The sequence below is a fragment of the Cetorhinus maximus genome, chromosome 9 (assembly GCF_964194155.1).
Source record: "Cetorhinus maximus chromosome 9, sCetMax3.hap1.1, whole genome shotgun sequence".
NCBI lineage: Eukaryota > Metazoa > Chordata > Chondrichthyes > Lamniformes > Cetorhinidae > Cetorhinus > Cetorhinus maximus.
In genome coordinates this window covers 16,880,400-16,904,650 of record NC_135887.1, presented here as the reverse complement: position 1 = coordinate 16,904,650, position 24,251 = coordinate 16,880,400, and the positions used below count along the sequence as shown (strand labels likewise).

General features: G+C 47.3%; 1 protein-coding gene across 18 annotated transcripts in view; it reads right to left on the bottom strand.

The window, feature by feature from the left end:
• The window catches only part of msi2b (musashi RNA-binding protein 2b), a 505,067-nt gene that overhangs the window by 102,345 nt on the left and 378,471 nt on the right, over positions 1-24,251 (bottom strand). Inside the window, exon 11 of one of the 18 annotated variants that reach the window (XM_078548169.1) lies at positions 22,645-23,050. The exons of the other annotated variants lie outside the window; for them this stretch is intronic. Coding sequence (XP_078404295.1) covers positions 23,010-23,050 — 41 coding nt within the window. The 3' untranslated portion in view covers positions 22,645-23,009. Of the gene's footprint in view, positions 1-22,644; positions 23,051-24,251 lie in introns of those variants that run through there. 18 annotated transcript variants of the gene reach the window in all.

Genomic DNA, 24,251 nt, shown 5'->3' with positions numbered 1-24,251 from the left:
TGTATAAGCTTGTGTGTTTACGTGTGTATTTGTATGTGTATAAGCATGTGCATGTGTGTATGGAAGTATGTTTGCATGTGTGTGGGCATAGACCTGTGTGTTCTGGATGTGCACAGTCTCCTTTCTGGCACTGAAGTAGTCACCAGTTCACTGGGAGCACAAACGAATGCAGAATATTGTCAATGATGAAAGGACCCTTCACCAACAGATCAACTCAACACTCAGTAGCATTAAGTCCAGGGTTGACATGGCACAGGGTCCCCCCCGGTCACAAGCTGTAGGCTGGGATCTCTTGGGCGCATCTGATTGCTGACATCCAAATACAGTGGTTGTATCATAAAGTGACTGGACCAATGTTAATGGGTGGGATTTTCTGGCCTGCTCGTCACTGCGATCGTCCAGCTCCTGCCGAAAGACAATGGACTTTTGGCTGGGCGGCCAAATCTCCCGCGGTGGGTCCCGCCACGATGGGGCTGGAAAATCCCGGCCAATGTGATGAATCTGCCATTTAGTTCCAATGAGCAAGGGGCGATTTCCTCACAATATTTCTATGTTTGTGCCTTGGTGGAGGAATACTGGAACAGCGTGGTCTTATAGTGTGCTCTCATTCTAGATGTTAAATCATTGGTAGTTTAGGTGACCTTGAAACATCCTATACCGCAATTCAATGGAGGATTGGATGGCCTCGCTAGGGTTTGGCCAACATTCCTCCCTCAAACTGATACACCAGGCAAACTGTTGCTTCATCTCTGTGGGAGCTTACCAGGAGCTGCGGCCTTCACACAACAAAGGTCACTGTTCTTCAAAGCGAGCCGCTGTCTATGAAGCACTTGGGGGATGTTAATGAGAGTGCAGCTATGTAAATGAAGAACCTTTTGTTACAGAGCAGCCAGGGCTCTCTGGCAATGCACTGTACAGTAAAAAGAATGAGCCCTTCCTCCTTACTGTTGTTAAATTGCACTTAAGTACCATGAACTGCAGATTAGTTCCCAAGAAAATAGACATTAATACCACCACATTAGCCAGTGATGATTTGGTTTTGTTAATATTTGTGGATATTAGATATTAAGAGCATTAGAAGCTTGGTCTGCACCTACCCTAGTCTCATTCACACAGTAATTACATAAGAAATGATTGCGCTCGGAGCAAGACTGAGGAAATCGATATTAAATGATCAGGGACTAAAATGATTGCCCTCAAGACAGAAATCAGGCTTTGACGATGCCTCACACTTTAAGCAGCTCTGAAGTGTTCATTCCTAGCTATTTTTGCCCTTGGCTTTGTGGCTCTTGAGCTGGTGTCATGAGCAGAGTCCTGGGTAGCTCCCCCAGCCACCCGGTGTGGAGCACACCCTCCCAGACACACCAAACAGCACCAGTGAGAATGGAAAGTTGCACATACATGTCAGCCTGATACAGTGTTCATATATCTGTGCATGTATATGAATGTACACGTGTACATGCGCGCATGGCTATGGATGTACGCATGTGTGGCACGCATGTGTATGTTGGTACATGTATGTATGTGCATGTCCTTCATGCATGTACATGCCTGTGTGTGTGATTGTGTGTGTGTGTGTGCATGCGTGCTTGTCTGCGTGCACCCATGTGTTTGCATGCATGTTTTTGTGTTGTGTGCACTTATGTGCGTCATTTCAGCTGTAAGCCCACCTCCTTCAACCCTATAGCCCAGCTAATAGGCTTTGGGTCTAAAGCTGATGGTGCTATATTCACACAAGCATGCATGTGCACAATATATATCTTTATTGTTGTTTGGTGCCCCACCCATGTGGCTAGTCCTTGTTGCCAGGCAGTCTATTTAACTCTGGAGTACATCAGACAGAGTGATCCTGTCACAACAGCACGTTCCAGTGAGGAGAATGAGGGAGGGGGGGGCTCTACTAGCTAGTGATCAAGGTGAATTGATTTTTAAGAAATTCTTCCTCTCTAGTGAAGGGTCACTGAGTCCGGCTGCCATCAGCTAACCCGGCACAAGGCAGGAATTGAAGCTGGTACCTAGCTGAGCAGCGCACTTAGTTAGTGAACCACGTACAGGGGGAAGGGGGCGCAGCCAACTAGAGGACGCAAACAGGCGGCTGCTGTTCAGATGGTCAGTGTGACCTTGAGGCCTACTCTGAATCAGCTGCACACAGGCGTAACCGTGACAACGTAGGGATAATATCCCTTTACAGCTCACTGCAGCTTTCATCACTGGCTCACAAAAGGGCCAGGAAACTGGGCTCTGACACCATTAAGTGGCCTAACTGTACCGAAAAATCTTTCAAATGCAATCACCCAGCTCATAATTCCCTCATGTTCCCCACCCACCCCCACACTCTCTCTCTCTCTCTCTCTCTGTCTCTAGTTACGTCAATCCTTCGTTTGTTCTCGACAAGGGTCAGCGGGTTGCCGACACGCAACCTTTTTGTGGTTACGCACGACACGCCTTTCGTTTAAGTGTCTCGATGTTTCCGCATGGCGGAGGGCCATGCCCCTCTCTGCCCCCAACCCCCCCAACCTCCGCCCCCACTCCCCCCCAACCTCCGCCCCCAACCCCCCCAACCTCCGCCCCCAACACCCCCAACCTCCGCCCCCACTCCCCCCCAACTCCCCCGCCGACCCCGGCCTTCCCATATCCTCACACTCGGCACTACATTAACGCACTACACCAACTTGGTTTGCTCAATAAAATTTCAACAAAGGCTCTGACTTAAAATTATGCAAAAGGTAGGGTTGCTGACTCTCCAGGGTTGGCCAGGAATTGAAGGCTCCTCTCCAGGAAACAGGTGAGAGTCCAAACCAGGGAGAAAAAAAATATCACAAGGGCCATTAAAACAAATGCTGCATATTTCTTCACCATTGTCTTGAACATGTCGGTGGGTCAGTCCTAAAAAATATTGGGGGTTGGGGTAAAAAAAAAAATACCGTCTGACTTGGAAATAAGATATTCCGATCGGGTATTACAGAGTGAAACGCTCTCCGTTTGACACGAGAATGGACATGTCGAGCGGCCAATGATGTGGGCCTGGGGCGGGTGGGAGTGAGGGGTCATGTGATTAAAATTTCAGGAAAACGTTCACCAGGAGCTGGCAACCCAAATGGGAATGGGCCCCACATCCAATCCGGCATCAAAGGGAACCTTTCTTAGGACCAGAGGTAAGAATAAAGTTGGTGAGTAATTCATGGACATGTCTGCTGTGACTGGAAAGTTAAAAGGGGTCAGTGGAGACCCAGTGATGGGTGCTATGAACTGCCACTGCATTCACTATAGGGGTTAGCAACCCTCTAGGATTGAACTGGAATCTCCAGGAGTTAAAGCTTAATCTCCAGCACACTGCTATGAGCTAAACTGACTCCCCAAAGCTTGTCCACCATCTACAAGGCACAAGTCAGGAGTGTGACGGAATGCTCCCCACTTGCCTGGGTGAGTGCAACTCCCACAACACTCAAGAAGCTCGACACCATCCAGGACAAAGCAGCCCGCTTGATCAGCACCCCACCCACCACCTTAAACATTCACTCCGTCCACCACCAGTAGCAGCAGTGTGTACCGCCTACAAGATGCACTGCAGCAAATCACCAAGGGTCCTCAGACAGCACCTTCCAAACCCACCACCTCTACCACCTAGAAGGACAAGAGCTGCAAATGCATGGGAACACCACCGCCGGTAATTTCCCCTCCAAGTCAAACACCATCCTGACCTGGAGCAATATCGCTGTTCCTTCACTGTCACTGGGTCAAAAACACAAGAACACAAGAAACAGGAGCAGGAGTAGGCCACACCGCCTGTCAAGCCTGCTCCACCAGTCAACGCGATCATGGCTGATCTTGGGTTCAACTCCACTTTCTCACTCACTCCCCAACAGCACTGTGGGTGGGTGTACCTACACCACATGGACTGCAGCGGTTCAAGAAGGCAGCTCACCACCACCTTCTCAAGGGCAATTAGGGATGGGGCAATAAATGCCCATGGCCAGTGACGCCTGCACCCCATGAACGAATAATTAAAAAAACCCAAAGGAGAAATCATAGCTTTAAAAAACTGTATTTTCAAAAACATTTATTGGAATGTTTTTGTTTATTGGTTATAAAAATGTGGAAGAAAAAGGCTATTTAAGCATCAACCAATCAGGTAATAAAGAGTCTAAGCTGGTCCACCCTAAGTATTGGTAATCTGGACCAATGGACAGGATTACAGCTTTTGAGGGACCATTTGTCTCAGTTCCAGAGAAATCCCTGGTAAAACCACCTCACTTCCCAAAACATTGGAGATGGGGCAGGGGGAGGGTGGGGATGGTGGTGGTGGTGGAGAAAGAGAACAGATCCCACACAATCTTTTAATGGGCTGGTCACAGCAGATACCAATACAATGGAGCAAAGCAGACTGTTCTCCAAGGGAATTGTGGGAATTGCCCCAGTGACTGGAAGTGGTTTGCACTTGGATCAGGAACTCTGCACATGGGAATGGGTGATACACAACACAGGCAGGAAGATAGGGACCAAGAGTCGGCCATTGAACCCAGGGGATTCAGCTCCGTTACTAATTGCTCAGGCAAGGACCAGGGCCTACACACCTGGACAAGTCCTGTCAGGTTATATAACTTCAAGTTTTACTAACTACCTTCCCATCACCATCTGTGGCCTCGAACACCCTGTATGCATCCCGTCCCTTCACAAAGCCTAGCTCGGTTATTTGGGAGTGTGGAAATATGACGCTACACCCGCCTACCTCCTTCCCCACACCCTATGCACATGGAGTAGGGCTCTGAACTTGGGAATTTTGGTAAATAGCCACAGTCCCCAGAGGATCATAGACATCCCTCTTCATTAGAGAGACGACCATTGGTTATATATAGCTTGAGGGACATCGCTCCGCTAGTGTGGGGCAAGGTGAGGAGGAAGGACTTCATGAATGACCACAGACGATACAGCGATTGAGCTCACACATTGGCATTATTCTGCATCACAGTCTAGCCATCGAGCCGACTGAGTTCACTGACCCCCCCACCCTCGACCAAACCCCAAACGGGGTCTCTTAAACCAATGCCTTTTCCTGTTGACTTCCCTGTGCCTCCCCTCCAACCCCGAGGAGCTGTCTTGCTCTGGATTGTAGGTTCACGGGTGCCAATTGCTTTCCAGAAATAGGTCGGGTGGCCCATCCTTCTGCCACTGGAATCACCGGGAGCCGAAACAGTAAGCGACAACAGCTATTTGACCGAGTGGGGCATCGCTGCTGAACTCGGCTTCACCTCACGGATACAGCAAGATTCCAGCAGCAGGCGCTGGAGAGTGGTCAAGAACGCATGACTGAGGGAGCGCGTCGAATGACCCACCCCTTCCTCAGCTCGGAGGTACCGAGTCCACTGGCCGCTATACCTCACGGAGATCAGCTATTTGTCCAGCTATTTTTATAATCACAACTAGGTATTAAAAAGTTAATGAAACCTCCACCCCCCCCACCCCAGACACATAAGCTTCTAGAGATTATTTCAAAATGAGAGTGATATCATTTGAAAGAGAGAAAAAAAAAGCCTCGCTGATTACACGCCACAATCTTGCAGACACACCGAGACTGATGTGGCTGGAAACCAATCATTACTCATTTAGCTGTGCCTCACTATCCAATCTATAAGAGATCCTTATCTGGCAGGACATCACTGGGCAAACTCCTGTTAATCTGGATTCATCCGCTCTGCCCAGACAGCGGTGTTGCTGCCGTTGCCCCGGCAACAAAACACAACAGCCTTGAAGAACCTTCCAGCTTGAAGGTCAACACTGGAAAGCGAAGCAGGTTAAACAGCAAAAAAAGGCTCGCGCTTCGATGGTCACTGTTTGCGCAGTCAGTCACACTCGGTGAAGCTGAACCTTCCCCCCCCCCACCCCCCCCTCCCCCAACCACGCTTCCCTAACCCCCTCATGATCTGGCATCGAATAGTTCAGTGCACGTCAACAGGCCGGAGCCACATCTAACGCTCGCCCCTGTTGGTCAGCTTGGCAGCGAGCCAGGCCACAGACAGGTCAGCTGACTGGAATTTTAGCACATTTTAATTTAAAAAATACATTCGAAAGTTTGAAACTTTTTGTAACTTAAACGTATACGTATCTATCTTTCTGTACACAAATATATCTCTCTCTCTATATATATATATATATATATATGCATGCACACAGATGTAGCATGTAGTATGAACATAGAATGCACTGTGGGTGTACCTACACCAGATGGACTGCAGTGGACCACCACCTTCTCAAGGGCAATTAGGGGTGCACAACAAATGCTGGCTATAGCCAGCGACGCCCACACCCCCATGACAGAATGAAATAAACAGTACGTAGAGCAAGCTGACGTCGCACTTTAAGACATAAAACAACTTTCAAATGATAGGAGTCTTTGACCTGCAGTCTAGAGCTGACAAACAGGTTTCAATCAGCAAAGCTCCCTGGACCAAGCAACAATTGAACTCTGGCTGACCCAAGCATCTATTTTATTTGACAATTTGGACGTTGTGGGCTTAAAGAGGCACCGTTCTGCCATGGCAAAATAATCCATGACATAATATAACATTCCTGCCTATAACAGCAGCCGATCCTCTGACTTACAGGAACAAGAAATGCTCTAGTAATATAGTAAAAATGGTACTTTTCTGGACAATGTCCGTGTCAGGCCCCTTTCACATATTACACTCCACATTTCCCCATCACATCTTTACAAAATAAGTATGAAGAAAGCCATCCATTTAGAATGCACATTTAGACTAGAATCCTCACTGACATGAGAGTTAGAATATTTACAATCTCCTGGGTCACTTTGGCTGTCACGCTTTGTGACTTTCATCAGGGATTCTGGGAAGAACAATTAAACTCTTATTATCCACAACCTAGTGCTTACTTAACAGCTATTAGGTATTATGGCCTTAAGAGGGAAACAGCCACAAGGTAATAGCAGAATAACACATTGTGCGATACCGATATCACAGAATTGTTACGATGTAGAAGGAGGCCATTCGGCCCATTGTGTCTGCACCGGCTCTCTGAGCATTTTAACTTAGTGTCAGTCTCCTGCCTTTTCCCTGTAACCCTGCACATTGTTTCTGTTTAAATAACCATCCATTGAATGCCTCAATCGAACCTGCCTCCACCACACTTCCAGGCAGTGCATTCCAAACCCTAACTACTTGCTGTGTGAAAGAGTTTTTATAATGCTACTGTCCTTTTGAAAATGCAAAGAGCTCTCGTGGCACATTGGGGAGCATCCCTGCCCTCTAAGCCAGAAGCTCTGGGTTCGAGTCCCACTCTGACACTTGATGACCAAGACAGATGTGTTCATAACATAGCCAAAAAAGGTTTGAGCATCAATCTGCAAATCCTCCCAACACACGGCAACAGCAGGCAGAAAAGTAGGAGAGGTTCCTGGTCAGCTATGTGATGGAAAGAACATTGGAGCCTCTACCATCACTTCCCATAGCTCCGGACTACAACATGCCTGTAAAAATGCATGTTGCCACAGCAACTCGGACTCCCTGAGTGACGAGTAACCCACCACCAGCTTTTAAAACTACACATCATCTGACTTACCAGACCAGTCCCATATACACAGCAGTGCATATTATACTGCATCTTGCACATAGTGTGCATTTCCATTCCTCCTCCTTCAGGTACCAGGCCCTAAGAGGGTATTGGCAACCATGGACTTTCATTGAATTGGTCCATGATTGAGCTTGGCAAAGTACGGCAGCAATTTGCCGTTGCCTTCTGCGGTGTGGCTGACCAGGAAGCCCTCCCGCTCTTACCGCCTGCCACCAGGCATACTGGGAGGATTCACAGGCTGATTATCAACCTGTCTGGCCACGTTATGAACACACCTTCCATGGCTCACTTGAAGTGAGACTTGAACCCGGAGCTTCTGGCACAGAGGTAGGGATGCTACCCACTGCACCACAAGGTCGCTGCACGCATTTTCCAGATCACAATTATTTCCTGCAACATTTACTCTTCGCAGCTTCTGCCTCCAACGCTCTGCCCTTTCTCACCTGTGCAGGGCAACCCATAAAACGCCGTGTGTTACAGCCCTCTCCCTCCGAGAATATGCCTGTACCACAATATCTACGCCTTCCCTGTCAGTCAGTCAAATTCAGGGTTTCCCCTCTGCCAGCTGGCCTCCAATGGGACTCTCAATTTATTTTGAAAGTGCGCCTCCTGGTCTTAGCGGGACCGCATTCAACTTTCCAGGATTCTTTGTAATAATTCACAGGGTATGGGTGTTGCTAGAAAGGCCAACATTTTTGCCCTACCCTAATTGCCCTTGAGATGGTGGCGGTGAGCTGCTCTCTTGAACACAATTGAGTGCCTTGCTTGGCCATTTCAGAGGACAGTTAAGAGTCAACCACATCACTGTGGGTCTGGAGTCACACGTAGGCCAGACCGGGTAAGGAGGGCAGATTTCCTTTCCTGAAGGGCATTAGTGAACCAGATGGGGGTTTTTACAACAATCGAGTAGTTTCACAGTCAGCACTATTTGTAAGAGTTTCTTTATTCCAGATTTACGAATTAATTGAATGTAAATACCCAAGTTGCCACAGAGGGATTCAAGTTAATGGGCAAGAGTTTCCAAAAGGCCGAAGGGGCCGGGAGCAGATGTGGGCACACGCCCGGGATTTCGCACCACTGGCTGGCATTCAGGTTTGTCGGCACCATTCATTCACCCCCCCACACCCCCACCCACTCACTCCATCAACAAAGCCATCGTTGGGAGGAGTGGGTCGGGGCAGAAAGATTAACCACATGCAAGTGGCAGGCGGCTAATTGAGGGGGCCCATCAAGACCCCTCTCCCAAGCCTAGGTGGGCCCCACACAAGTGGTCGAAACATGGCCAATGAGAGGAGGCAGCCTCCAGGTGGAAGACAAGTGTGGAAGTACACTTCATCCACCAGAGACCTCCTGGCGTGGGCACCGTGCCATGGGCTATAGCCCACCCAGATTGCACCCAGCACCTGCACAATCACAGCCGGGCAGCTATGCCCTTTTTTTTAAATCAAATTCTTTGATCTGACTTCAGAGGACACCTCCATTGCAACGTATTTCTGCAGGCATCGGCAGCTCCCGCCTAAGATGGAGTGGGTATTGACGTGTCATCACTGGAGGGCCTTCCCATTGGCCCTTCAGCCTCTGGAGCCCACCTGCCCTCCTTCATTGGATGGCGAGCAAGCTCCCTGGTCCATAATTGGCCAGCTCCCCAAAAATCAGGGAAGGCATAGCTGAATCACACCATTCGGATTCGGGACCCAGAATGGATTCTGATGTGGGGGTCTTGAACCCAAATGGAAAATGCAGCCCTATGTCTCCAGATCATTAGTCCAGGCCTCTGGATTACTCATCCAGTAACATGAGCACTAAAGCTACTGTACTCCCTACTTTACACCGTATAATAATCCCGTCCTGACCAAAAAACTCTGACTTAACTGGCGTAGAAGTACAACAACCTGCAAAAAAGGTCGAGAGACACATTTATCACACTTCCTGTGTTACACACAAAAATTACTGGGCCACACTTTACAAAAATGTCCAAACAAAAAATGACAATTCTAAACATTCCGTGCAAACACAAGATACAACTGAAAGCAATGTGTCTGCAGCTGACCCCAGCGGCAGAATAATACACTATGGGTTATACAGCGCAATGTTCCTCTTACAAAACTGGCACTATCTTACTTAAAACTGAAATCATTTATTCATGAACAAAATACTCTTCCACTGGGTCGTGACTACTTGTTTTTCTGGGGGACGGTGGAGGAGTGGGGGGTGAGATTTAACTTGCTTGATTAGTGTCCATCAGAAAGGGCTGCATTTTCTTTTTTTTACCCCTCATGCCTTACAGATTCTGGTCAGTTCAGATGCAAAGTTCTGCCAGCTGACCAACGAAGTGTATTTTTCTCTCGAATAACGACTGATCTGACTCTCAGGATCGTTACGGCGCAGAATGAGGCCATTTGGCCCATCATATCTGCACTGGCTCTCCAAATGAGCAATTCACTGAGTGCCATTCCCACCCGCTTTTCCCCGTAACCCTGCACGTTCTTCCTTTTCACATAACCGCCTCTGGGTGTTTCAATGGAATCTGCCTCCACCACACTCCCAGGCAGTGCGTTCCAAACCCTAACCGCCTGCCGTTTGCTTTGTCTTGTTTCTTCAATCAACCGTGGCCCAGTTGGTCGAACCTCTCGCCTCCGAGTTGCAAGGTTCCAGGTTCAAGTTCCACCCCGGGGTTTGAGCGCAAAATCGAGTGACACTCCCACACCGAGGAGCTGCATTGTCCGAAGTGCCGCCATTTGGACGAGGCGTTCAAACCGAGGGCATGCCTGCTTGCTTGCAAAAGATCCCACGGTGCTGTTTCAAAGAGGAGCAGGCGACTTATCCCTGGTGGCCTGGCCAAGATCCTCCAAATCTGGCAGCAGTCCAATGGCAGCTTCCTCTCCCAAGCCAACATGCCCAGCATCGAAGCGCTGGTCGCTTAAAACCAGCTCTGCTGGACAGCACACGTTGACTTGTGCGCCTGGCACCAGACTCCTGAAGCAACTGCTCTTGAGGCAGGTGACTACCAGGAGGACAGCGGAAACGCTTTGGGGATGTCCTCAAAGCAGCCCTGGAGGGGTCAAACAGGCCTGTCACTCATGGCAGGCCGAACAAAATGGAGGAGGTTCATTCGGGAAGGCACCGAGCACATCGAGAGGCTTCATCGGGAACGCGCAGGGATGAAGTCGAGGGGTGGAATTTTACGGCCCCGTCACGGTGGGGGGTGGGGCCGGGGCTGCAAAATGCGGCGAGTCAAACGCCCGTCGACTTCGGCAGGACCGGGAAATCCCGCCGGCCTGCGTAAAATTCCACCCGAGGAGTTGCACACAAGCCTCCAAACAACCCACCTACCCAACCTCCCAAGCACCAAGTGCCCCACATGTGGCAGGGGCTGCAGGTCGTGTATCGGACTGACCAGCCAACTCAGGACCCTTCGAACCGGAGTGACCCTCAATCCCAGGGGACTGCCTGAGAAGAAGATTTATCCCTCGATTGCCATCACAAAAACACTGGATATCTGGCCACTATCACATTGCTGTTTCTGGGAGCTTGCTGTGTGCAAATTGGCTGCCACGTTTCCTACATTACAACAATGGCTATTCTTCAAAAAAAATACTCCTTTGGCTGTAAAGCAATTGAGAGGGTCCGGCGGTAATGAAAAGCGCTCTGTAAATAAGACTTCCTTTTTTTCAAATTCAGTTGTCCCTTTCACAGATAAGTTGAGGGCTTTTCCGCTACATTAATTTGTGGAAAACCCACCACAAGGTATCTGAGGAGAAGCAGCGGCTAAAATAAAATAGGTCACGACACCCAGAAGAGACAGTGCTGGAGAGTCAGAAGTGATGTTGCCCTCCCCTCTCCCGCCCTTTAATGCCGTGCTATCAACCGCACTTGACGCATTTTACGGAACTAACTGCAGAGGAACATATTGATGCAAACTTGGGAGAGGTTTTAAAAATGCCAAGGTGATATTTCAAATATCTATGACATCTGAGTAACATATTTGTCACACAGCCTCAGTGTTCTCGTTTCGGCTTACAGCACAACACAATTAATGATTACTCAGCCCTCGGTGAGCTTTTGTGTACCCTGCCAAATTTCTTAACATCCCCCTCCTTGGTTTCCCCATTAATTGGCAGGACAAATAGATGAGAAGCAGACCACAACCCCACCCCCCCCACCCCAACCTCCTGGGCCCTGCATTCCTGAGCCTGTTGCTAGGACCTACATGGGCAGCCCAGGGTAGAAACGATTCCTGACTTTATCAAGCATTCCAGTTTATGGGTACAAAAGCAAAGGATTTTCACACTGTGGCTGGCCTGTGCAAATAGTGCAGCCTCTTCCTAGAAGAGCACAGCACAAAAGTAAGCCACTCGGCCCAGCAAGTCTATGCTGGCCGTATAAAACAGCCATCCAGTTAGTTCACACTTCCCACTCTATCCCCATATTTTTTTCTCCTTCAAGTTTTTACCCAATTCCCTTTTGAAGGGCCACTATTGAATCTGTATCTACCCTGCCCCCACCCCACCGTCAGGCAGATAATCCCAAATCCTAACCACTTGTTGCGTTAAAAAAAAGTATCTCCTCAGGTTGCCTTGGGTTAATTTGCCCATCACCTTAAATCTATGCCCCTCTGACTATTGATTCTTCTGTCATTGGAAACAGCTAATCTTTATTTATTCTAGATAAACTTTCGCCAGGCCCTGTCTGCTCTAAAGAGAACGATCTCACCTTCTCCAGGCGATCCAAGTAACCGTAATCCCTCATATAAAAACAGAAAATGCTGGAAAAATTCTTATTTTTAATGGTCCCTGAAGTAAAAAAAATAACAACGGCGGCTGGATATTAACAGTGCCATAATCTTCCGAGATTTGTTTTTATTAGGGTCAATGGTTAGCACCTCGCCACAACAACTTGTCATTTATATAGCGCCCGTAACATCCCAAGGTGCTTCGCAGGAGCATTATCAGGTGAATTTTGACACTAAGACACATAAGGAAATTTAAGGACAGGTGATCAAAAACTTGGTCAAAGAGGTGGGATTTAACAACCACCCCACCAATTTTCAAGTCCAATGTGGAACCTGTCTACACTTGGAATGCTGCTAGTGAAGAAGAGTCATACGGACTCGAAACGTTAACTCTGTTTCTCTCACCACAGGCGCTGCCAGACCTGCTGAGTTTTTCCAGCATTTTCTGTTTTAATTTCAGATCTCCAGGATCTGCAGTATTTTATTTTTATTTTAACTATAATCCCTTGCCCTGGGTACCATTCCAGTAAAACTCCTCTCAGCCAGCCCCAAATCCTTCAACAACCTTCCTGAAGTGTGGCACCCAGAATTGAGCACAGAATCCAGCTGCAGCTGAAACTGGTGCTTTATAGAAGCTTATATTGTATTATTATACAGTAACTTTGACAGAATTCGTATTCATAAAAAGCCTTAATTGGTGTGGAATAGGTGTTACATAGAAAATAGGAGCAGGAGAAGGTCATTCAGCCCCTCGAGCCTGCTCCGCCATTCAATACTATTCATGGCTGATCCTCTATCCCAACGCCGCACCCCGGCGATCTCCCCATCCCCCTTGACACCCCCAGTGTCCAAGCTTGCTATCATAACGTGGATGCAAAATTCTACAACGAGCTTTCCATTTCCGCTCCCTGACCTCTGCTCAAAACCCCCCTCACCGGCAGCCTGGGCAAGATAGGGAACTCGGTGAATAGGAAATCTCACAAGCAGTTCTGCGTCCCCATGTACTCGCTCATTAAATTGGTGATCCTTTGGCATGGCACAGTGTTTGGCCTGTGCCAATCTTGATTAGACTGTCAGGAACAGCTCCAAACATAGCTCAGGGGCCAAGGTGGGGGGGATGTGAGTGGCAGCAGGGGAAGGAAAGCAACCTTTTAAAAAAAACCAAGCTTCGCCTGCTTGCGTTAACAACCTGGGTCGTCGCCATTGCCTGGTTACTTCTGAGTTGGCCGCGAGTGCCAATGCATTGTATTCAGACGTAACCCACAATAAACTCTTTGGGAAGCTACAGAGGGGAAGAGAAGACGGCAACCCTTCACTCACCTACAGCAAAATCCTGGCTATTTGCATATCAAGGGCCAAGGGTGGTATTTTATACCTACCCCGCCACCCCCTCCACCATCTTCCCACCACCACCTCAATTAGGTCCGTGGAAGGAAGGCTCATGGATGGCCTTCCCAGATCGCTGCCAACTGAGGCACTTAAGTGGGAAATTAATGCCCAATTAAGGGCCTCAACCCGCCTACGCTGGTATTAACCAGAGGCAGGCTGACCTGTCACGATGTGGGTTGCTTGTGCTCCCCTTGGGAGAGGGATCCCTCGTTCAAAGGCACAGTGTCTGCTCGAGGGGCTCGGCATCGAGGGGTAGGAATGGGGGCGCTGAGAGCCACCCCCTGCCTTTGCTGCTGACCTCCCTTCCCCCCCACCACTCCATCACTTACCTCTGGCCTGGGTCGTTCCACGATCCTGGTCCACCAGTGGGTGTACTTCCCGCAGCAGCCACAAATCCCAGGTGGCGCCGTTGAGCTAAAAGCTATGGCCTCTGATTGGCCGGCCTCTGTAGGCAGACAGGGCTTCCTATCCCTGGGGCCCTGATCCCGTGGAAGGCACGCCAATGGCCTGTTAATGGTCTGATTGGCTCGGAATTCGGCAGGCCTTCCCCAAAGGAGGCAACACGGGTCTCTCGCCGGTGGCCAAGACCCCTGTTGCCTCCATGAAAGTCCCCCACCATAGTCCCAGGTTGAGGACTTTCTACTTCAGGATTTGTCAACCAAAAAATTGCAAATAATTCTGAAAACCTGTATGTTTTTTTGACATGGGTAAGATTAATCCTACGGCAGGCCATTGGGGAGCCATGGTTCTTATGGAAGGCTGACATTTCCTGTAGCTTAATAGATACTGTAGCCCTTGAATCATAAAATCATTCAGCACAGGAGGCCGTCACTTGGTCCATCATACCAGTTCTGGCTCTTGTAAAGAGTTATCAAATTAATCCCAATCCCCTATTTCCCTATAGCCCCAATATTTTTTTTCTCTCTATTTCATATGTAGATCTGATTCCCTTTTGAAAGTTACCACTGAATCTGCTTCCACCACCCTTTCTGGCAGCACATTCAGACCATAATAGCTCACTGCTTAAAAGAACTTTCTCCTCATCTCCCCTCTGTGAGTTTTTAATTATTCATTCATGAGTGTTGCTGGCTAGGTCAGCGTTTATTGCTCGTCCCTAACTACCCTTCGAGAAGGCGGTGGTGAGCCACCTTAAACTGCTGCAGTCAATGCGGTGCGGGTGCACCCACAGTGCTGGAGTTCCCGGATTTTGACCCAGTGACAGTGAAGGAACTGCGATATATTTCTCAATTAGGGTGGAGAGTGACTTGGAGGGGAACTTCCAGGCGGTGGTGTTCCCATGTGTCTGCTGCCCTTGTCCTTCTTTGGGGTATAGGTCACGGGTTTGGGACTTGCTGTCGAAGGAGGCTTGGTGAGTTGCTGCAGTGCATCTTGTAGATGGTACACACTGCTGCCACTGTGCGTCAGTGGAGGAGGGAGTGAATGTTTAGGTTGGTGGTTGGGGTGCTGATCAAGTGGGCTGCTTTGTCCTGGACTATTTCTGCAGTGGTTCGATACAACTGAGCGGCCTGTTAGGCCACTGGCTGGGAAAGCAGTTAAGAGTCACATTGTTGTGGCTCTGGAGTCACATGTAGGCCAGACCGGGTAAGGACAGCAGATTTCCTTCTCTATAGTGAACCAGATGGGACAATCCAGTCATTTATTCATTAATTGAATTTAAATTCCCTTAGTTACCATGGTGGGATGTAAACTCATGTCTCTGCAGAATTAGCCTGGGCTTCTGCATTACTAATCCAGCAACATTACCACTATGCTATCATCCCCGTGCCCTCTGGTTACTGACCCGCCTGTCAGATTATTTACCCTATCAAAACCGTTCATGAATTGGAATACTTCTAGCAAATCTTCTCTGCTCAAAGGAGAATCCCAGATTCTCTAGACTCTCCGAGATAACTGAAGTCCCTCATCCCTGGTACCATTCTAGTAAATCGTCCCTGCACCCTCTCTGAGGCTGTGATATCCCTTCCAAAGGTGTTGTGCGCAGAATTGGACACAATGCGCTAGCTGAGACTTAACCAATGATTTATAAAAATTTAGCATAATTTCCTTGCTTTTATACTTTGTGCATCTATTTATGGCATTTCTAATTGACTTATGCAAGAATGTGCAAGGTTACGGGAATAAGGCAGGGGAGTGGGACTAGGTAGAATGCTCTTTCAGAGAGCCAGTGAAGACGCAATGGGCCATAATGGCCTCCTTCTGCACTGTAAAGATTCTGTTATCAACTTGTCCTGTCAGCATCATGCAACGAACACAGGTGTGTTCTGGGTGTGTCTGCAAAAATGGCCCAAGGGGCTTCACGGAGGCATAATCAGATGAAAATGAATGATAAGAGATGGAGATGGGCAGGCAGAGGAGTTTCAGGAAGAATTCCAAAATGTGGAACCCCAGGTGGCTGAAGGAACTGAAGGGCTGAAGCCCATGGCGGAGGAGGGGTGAAGGGAGCAGGGGGCGGGGGAATACAAAAGAAAGCCAGTCAGAGGGAGAGCTCAGGGATGTAAGGCTGGGGGAGAGCAAGCTGCGTCTTTGTGCACCTTCACGCAGTATCATTTTTACAAGGACTCTTGCCGTTGAATGCATGAGTGAGAGGGGATACAGTGAGAGAGCAGCGACTGTAATGACAGAGCAGGATACTGGGCCTCGGATGAGATGGCTCCACTTTGCTTGGACACTGAGCCAATCATGGAGGAGATCTCTGACACTGGCAGGAGGGGAGCATATCCCCCTGCCCAGTACAGCAGGAATGAAGAGTGCGGAGGAGGCAAAACGTGCTTTTAAAAAGGTTCTCAGCTCCTGACTGCTGTCCAGCGAGCCCTGCTGGGAGTGTGCATGTGGCAATATCACACAGTCAGAAAGCAAAGCCATTCAGCCCAACGTGCTCATGCTAGCTCTTTGAAAAAACAAATTTGTCCTTCCCCGTGGCTCTGCAAATTTTTCTTCCTCAAGTATTTATCTAGTTCCCTTCTGAAAGTTACCATTCAATTTGCTTCCATCATCCTTTATAAGGCTGTGCATTCCAGATAACATCAGAAAATATTATAGCATTGGAGGACAAGCTTCAGCTCTCCACGCTCAAATAACATTTTTTGTTTGTTCTTTCATGGGACGTGGACATCGTTGGCAAGGCCAGCATCTGTTGCCCATCCCTCATTGCCCTTGAACTGAGTGGCTTGCTAGGCCATTTCAGGGGGCGGTTAAGAGGGTCTGGCCTACATGTGTCTCCAGACCAAGGAAGGATAACAGATTTTTTTCACTAAAGGACATTAGTGAACCAGATGGGTTTTTTAAAAATAACAATCGATGATAGTTGTCATGGTCACCATTAACAAGGCTAGTTTTATATTCCAAGTTTATGAGTTGACTTTAAAATTGCACCAGCTGTGGTGATGGGAGTTGAACCCATGTCCCCAGAGCCTGAGTCTCTGGATGACTAGCCCAGTGACGTTACCACACTGCCACCATCTCCCCAACGTGCTGATGCGTGATTGGGATCATTGATATTGGAGGATCCTTTTGAGTCTTGAACAGTTTATTCGGAGGTTGGACTTTCCCTTGAAGTGAAGGCACCTCACAGGCTCCAAACAAACCTGGCCTGAGGTCACTTTCTGACATTCTGTCAGTGGAGATTCTTTGTTGACGCTGCAATATTGCGATGTCACAGCGCGGACATCACTCAGCTCCAGTCAGGCAGAAAGATATTTTAAAAAGGGCCTCAGCCAATCAGTTTGCAGATACTTTCAACAGATAGAATGATACAGCACAGAAGGAGGCCATTTGGCCCATTGTGCCTGTTGTGTTGGCTCTTTTTCTGCAGGAGCTCGCCTGTTAAAACCACTCCTCTGCTCTTACCCCATAGCCCTGTAAGTTTTCCCCCTACCAGATATTTATCTACGCAATAAAACTTATAAGGGGCGGATTACGAGGGGCCTAAAAATGGAAATCTTTGACAAAACATCCTCAACTGCCCTACTTTGACCAGAGTGAAAAACAGACCAGATATTTTAAAAAGACTGCTGCTGGCTACATGTCTCAATGTCAGTGGAAACTGTGGATGTGATTCCCTCCTTCTTTTCTCTTTGTTTCCTTCCTTCTTTCCCCCCGACATCTTGCAGTGTATTGCCAGTAAAGTCACTCAGCACTGTGAGCGTCAATGTTCCTTTTCTCAAGCACTGAGAGAGTGACTCTGGGCAGTTACAGCTCAGAGTGATTTCTGGCCTCGTGTAGCACTGCCTGATGCTGAATCTAACACTCCAAACGCTACCCAGAACCCAAAGTCTTCTCGCAAGACCTTCACTTAGTCAACAGGATTTTCATCTACCTGATGCTGCTTTACTTCCCTTGTGTTTGCTGTGCTAACTATATAGAGCTGCTGTTTAGAGATTACTTACTGTGCAGCTGTGTGGTGCTCCTGCTTATTCAGGGTCAAGGGCTATTCACTGCATAACTGCGGTATTTTCCAGTTAATCCGACAGGGTAACACTGCCAGCTCATTCAGCAGAGTGTGGGTCACTCTCTGTAAATGTGTTCCGGTCCCGACCATTCAGCAGGGATAAAGAGGTGCATTTTTGTGGGGTTTCCCATTTAGGCAGCAGGATTGGAACCAATCACTGTGAATCATAGAACGAGACAGTCCAGATGGCCATTTGGCCCTTTGTGCCTGTGCTGGCTCTTTGAAAGAGCTATCCACTTGGCTCATTTCCCCTGCTCTAGAGCTCCACTGATTCTTCCCCTTCAAGTGTTCGTCCAATTCCCCTTCGAAAGTTATTATTGGATCTGCTTCGGCCACCCCTTCGCGCAGCACATTCCAGATCACAACAACTCGCTGTGTAAGACTCGCTCATCTCACCTCGGATTCTTTTCTTAAATCTGTACCCCTCTGGTTACTGAACTTTCTGCTATCGAAATAGTTTCTCCTTATTTACTCTGATCAAAACCCCTCACAATTTTGCACGTCTCCCCTTAGCCTTCGCTGCTCTAAGGAGAACAACCTCAGCTTCTCCGGTCTCGTCACATCACTGAATTCCTGCATCCCTGCCGCCCGTTCCAATAACTCTCCTCTTCAACCTCGGTATCCTTCCTCAAGTCAGCATCCAGAACTGGCTGCAATACTCCAGCTGGGGCCTAATAAAGGTTCACCACAATGTCCCTGCTTTTGTACTCTACGCTTCTAGTTATAAAGCCACAGATTCTGAATGATTTTTTTATAAAAGCCTTCTCAATTGGTCCTGCCGCCATCAAGGACTTGTGTACATACACTGCCAGGCTTTTCTGTTCCTGATCCCTCCGTTAAAAATTGTACCATATAGTTCTTATTGTCTCTCCTCACTCTTCCTACCAAAATGCAACACTTTGCTGCATTAAATTGTATCTGCCACGTGGCTGCCCATTTCACTGTGTCTATGTTCTCCGAAAATCTGTTATTACCCTCGTTGTTTGCTGCTGTGTAAATGTGCGGAGTCTCCTGCTTATTGAGCAGGTTAAGGACCAGAGCTGATATTCGTATGCTAAGGGGCTCCGTGCAAACATTTTGAGCTGTGGAACTTTATTTCTGCGCATACTACGGGTGCAAGGAAAGGAGAATTCTCAATCGCCAGAATGAAAATAGTTTGAGTATTAGCCGCCTGGGGTACAAGTCTGCAAAATGCCAGAGGCCCTGTAACCAGGTGAAGTGTTGGAATGGTGGAAGAAGCAGGGTCTCGCGCACTTTCACAAGGAGACACAAAGACCTGTAAGTGTGTAAACTGTGTGGCTTGTTGCTTGCGTGGAAATCAAAGGGTGGGGAGGTTCAGAGAAAACAGAAAAAACGCACGCACGCGCACACACGCTTGCACACGCATGCACACAAGCATGCACACGCATGCACGCAAACACACACGCACACATGACCAGTGCCCTTTTTCAAACAAAGCAATTGTCATTTCATGCAAGTAAAGTTCATGCAAGATTGGATGAGGGTATTTGTTTAGTGATTAAATAAACTATGAAATTTCAACTTCAAATGAAGCTTAAATTCAGCGTGAATTTGGTCAAATTTAGCGTGAAAAATGATGCGCATTGATTATTTGCTCAAATTTAACCATTTAACAGCCATATTGTTGCCCCAAAAGAGAGCCAATTCAGTGACACACTGTGGGATATTTGCTGTCTGAAATAGAGGACACAATCGCTGGCAGTACAGCACAATAAGGAAAGAGCTTTTTCTTTGGCCAGTTTTAAGAAATGACGTCAGCCAGGAAATGATTGAAGTCCCCATCAACAAATCAGAGGCTCTCCAAACTGCCAGGATCTTTAAATCGCTGACCACTAACTTGCTGGGCCCCTTCCTGCTGTCTGAACTTCATTTGCCACCAACATCAAAAGGTGTTGAGGTGATGGCACTGGCAGCGCCAGAGGCAAAACTGTTCTGCTGCCCGTACCTCTCTTCTGCTTAGGCTGCATCACGGGATATAGCAGCTCAGGGTGGGCGCAGCCATAACATCCACCTGCCCAGCCGACTTGGCATAGAACCACTCACTGAGCAGAACCTCTGTGCCCTGGAGTGAGACCCCGTCTCAGTGGCTCACATGTCTCACTGGAACTGGCTACACAAAATGTCTTTACATGAGGGAACACCTTGCGATGGACCTTGTCCATTCTGATGGTGCTTACACACGCTGGGGTATAATTTTGCAGCTGACAGGCATCACTTTGGTGTCCTGCCCCAAGTGGCTATTTTTCCCACATCAGCCTCACCAGGAGGGCAACCGAGCATCACAGTCAGCCTGCGCTTGGCATTTTCCTTTCCATTGGGACAACGGGAATGAGGGGTTGGGGTGAGGGGGGGGGAGACACAAGGATCACTGGACTGTAATCGGGAGTGTGAGCTCTGGCCTGTTTTTCTTATCTCTCCCCTCCGCACCCCCTCCACTTTCTCTAGTCTACGGATGCTCAGATGAACTGCAGCGCCCTTGAGGTCAGCACAAGCTGCAGGTCAAATCGCATTGTGCCCTGGTCTGTCCAATTGAGGCCAAGTGGGGGTGGGGGAGGAGGGGGAAGATGGGGAGAGCTACTGCCTGTTAAATGGTCAAAAAAAAAAGAAATTGCAGTTAAAAGAGGAGCACACACACACACTGCATAAGATTTATTGAAGGAAATTCTCTTTATTTGTCTGTCTAAATTAGGTACAGCAAAATACTTTTAAAAAAAAAAGGGAAAAAATGAAATTTTAAAAGCAGAACAAAGGAGCTATGATTACAGATAAGTGAGAAAAGGGACCGTTCTAATCCACAACAGAAAAAAAAACTCAAATCACTTTCAAACTAAGCAACAATCAGTATTCACAGTTCTACTATCACAAAATAAAGAGTCAACAAGGAGACCAGTGTCTTCACATTACAAAAAAATACAGAGTAGAAAGCCAGTGACTTCAACACTATTTCAAGCTATACAATTAATTACATCAAGCATGTTTAATTAACAGGAACAGAGTGACGTGATAATTTAAGCTTGTTTGGCTTCCGTGACTTATTAATTAAGTGACCTTCAAAAAAATTAAGTTAAGAAAGCTTTCCTTTCACTGGCTTATGTAGACTGGACTCAGTGAAGGTTAAAGAATCTGACTGACTTCATTCAGCTTTAGAGTACTTTTTGAACTGGACTCCTGCAGTAAAGTGTTTAAGAAGCAAGTAGCCCTGCAGCACTAGGCCCGAAGGCCTTTACTTTGGGTGACAAAAATTTTGCCAACCAAAAAAAATAACTGGATTTTGCTCAGAATATGGATCATTTTAGTCCAATTTCTTTATTGTTCATTTGCACTAGATAAAGAAAAAATACTGTCACAAGTCCTTCTGCTTGTGAAAATGTTTAATCACCTATCTTGTTGACAAAGAAGGCAGTGTCACTGCAAAGAGCAACATGGTTAACAAGCAGCCATCTTAATTATGGTATGGTTAACAACCTCCATAGCAACTGAACGTACAGCCTTGTTAAGCCAAGAAAAGGGAGACTTCTCTTTTTAAATACACAATTAATCCCTAGTACGCATCACACTTCTCACAAATTTTCATGTAGTGCCTTTTTTGAAACTCTTAAAAAGTCCCTGAAGATTGTGGCACAACCCCTCATTATAATAGGTCTGAGTTTCCACAACTTTTAACCCCCCGTGACCAACACTCCCCCAAAACACCCACCGCTTCTGAAGTCACGGACTCATGTTGGGGTGCAATTCCACAGGCCCAGCCACTCTTTGGCATTTTGCCCAAGTGGCCATTAGTCACTTGTGCCTCGGCAGTGGGCAGCAGCAAGCTATTTGACAATGGGGGGGGGGGGGCTCACCATCGAAACTCAACACACAATCATTGGTGCAAGAGAGGGAAGCTGGCTTAAGTTAATGCTCTTCACTGGTCCAGGACACTAAGGGACCATTGCTGCATGATTATTGTGGCAAAGGTGGATAACTGGTCACATCCTGTCACTCTGGCTGGCTCCAACTAGCTGATTACCAGTTAATTCAGACTATGGTAACAAACTAGCAGCATTCCAGTGTGGAAAGATTCTGTTCCATATTGGACTTAAAAACTGGTGGGCGGTAGTTAAATCCCACCTCTTTGACCAAGCTTTTTGTTAGCTGTCCTTAAATCTCCTTATGCGTCTTGGTGTCAGAATTTATCTGATAATGCTCCTGTGAAGCACCTTGGGATGTTACGGGTGCTATATAAACTACAAGTTGTTGTGGTGGGGGGGTTGCTAACTATTGACCTAATAAAAACAAATCTCGAGAGATTACGGCGCAGTTAATATCCAGCCACCATTTTTTTTTTTAAACTTCAGGGACTATTAAAAATAAGAATTTTTCTTTTTTAAAACTGAAACCTTGTGAGAAGGGGGGTGGTGGGGGAGGAGGAGGGGAGGGGAGGAGGAGGGGAGGGGGGGAGGGGAGGTGGGGGGAGGGGAGGGGGTCGTTCAGCAAATGTAAAAATAGAAAGCGCTGTCCACAACTCGCGGAACTGAGAGAGTGACATGGAAGGAACTGTTTGTACAATACAGCAAAAAATAAAGCAAGCATTTAAATTATCAGAAGCAAATTAATCATGCAGGAAGCAAAATGGTGGACAGCTGATGGAATGTGTTTTAAAAAATAATTAAAAATATATATATAAATATAAATGAGGTGATGGGCCCAGGCAGTTATTATTAGTGATAATTCCAGCGAAAGGCAATAATTAATCACAGCCAGCCACCCAGGTTCTCATTAACACTGCAGGAAACCTCGCTAACTTGCAAGGGGGGCGGGGGGGGGAAAAATTTAGTTGATAAAAATAATATCTTGTGAAATCTGGAAACAGTCTGAAAAGTGAAATAAGAAAAGAAATTAATGGTGTGATACCCCAAAAGGATTTTTTTTTAAAAAAAAAAGAATCAAAGAAGTTGCAATTTTTAAAAAAAAAACATAAAAAGTAAATCAGAGGTGGATGATTATTCTTAATATAATTAAAAATGATATATAAATATCCAAATATAAATGAGGCTCATTCATTTGTACAGCACGAAACCAAAAAAAAAAGAAAACTACAGCCAATAAAAAGAGAGAGAGAGAGAGAGAGAGAGCGAGAGTATGAAGAGATGTTTCCTGGTTAGCTCACACATGCTGAATGAATATCGCAGAAACTGAGCTAGCTCTTGTACAGGGTTCCTGTCAACGTTCTTGTCACAAAGCATAAAAGACAGGCAAAACTTTTCACACAGCGAACGCTTTAACAGACAAGAGGGTCCATTTTGTAAGATGAACTCTTTCCAAACTTTAGTGGTGGTGGTGATGGTGGGGCGAACGCTCTAACAGACAAGAAGGTTCATTTTGTACATGAACCCTTTCCAAACTTTGGGTGGGGGGGTGGGGTTATGGTTTGGGGGGCTGCTCCTGATCAGAGCACTTTTGAGCTGCCCCCCCCAACCCATATTAGGGGCACGGCTGGTGGCAGGAGGGGGTCTAAAGTGATAACTGATTCGAAACGTTAACTCTTGTTTTTCTCTCTCTCTCTCCTGCCAGAGCTGCTGAGAGTCCTTCCAGCATTTCTCTGTTCCTATTTCTAAAGTGGTGATGTGGGAGAGAATCGAGGCAGAGGGGATTTTGTCGGCGGCACATCAAAGCGCAGGTGGCTCGCAGGGTCTGAGTCATTTCCTTTCTTTAAAAAAAACCCTACCAGCAGGTTGGAGCTACTATGCAGAACGATCAGAGAATACAGCCCAGCCTAGGTACAAAGCCATTTAATCAGAATACACACGCCGTGACATGATGGGGCCAGTAATTAAAGGGGATTGAAGCCCTGGCAGTGAAGTCATTCCTTCCATCGCACATTATCCACTTTTCTCTTCACCCCCCCACCCCCCCGACACCCCCACCCAATCTAAAGCTTCCAGAACCCATAATTTTCCTTAATTCAAATTCAGAAGCACATCCAAAAATAACCCTCACTTGAGACAATAAAATCGTACGTGCAGATTTTTTTTTTTAGAACCTGCCTCCGTCTGTTACCGAGCCAAAAATAGC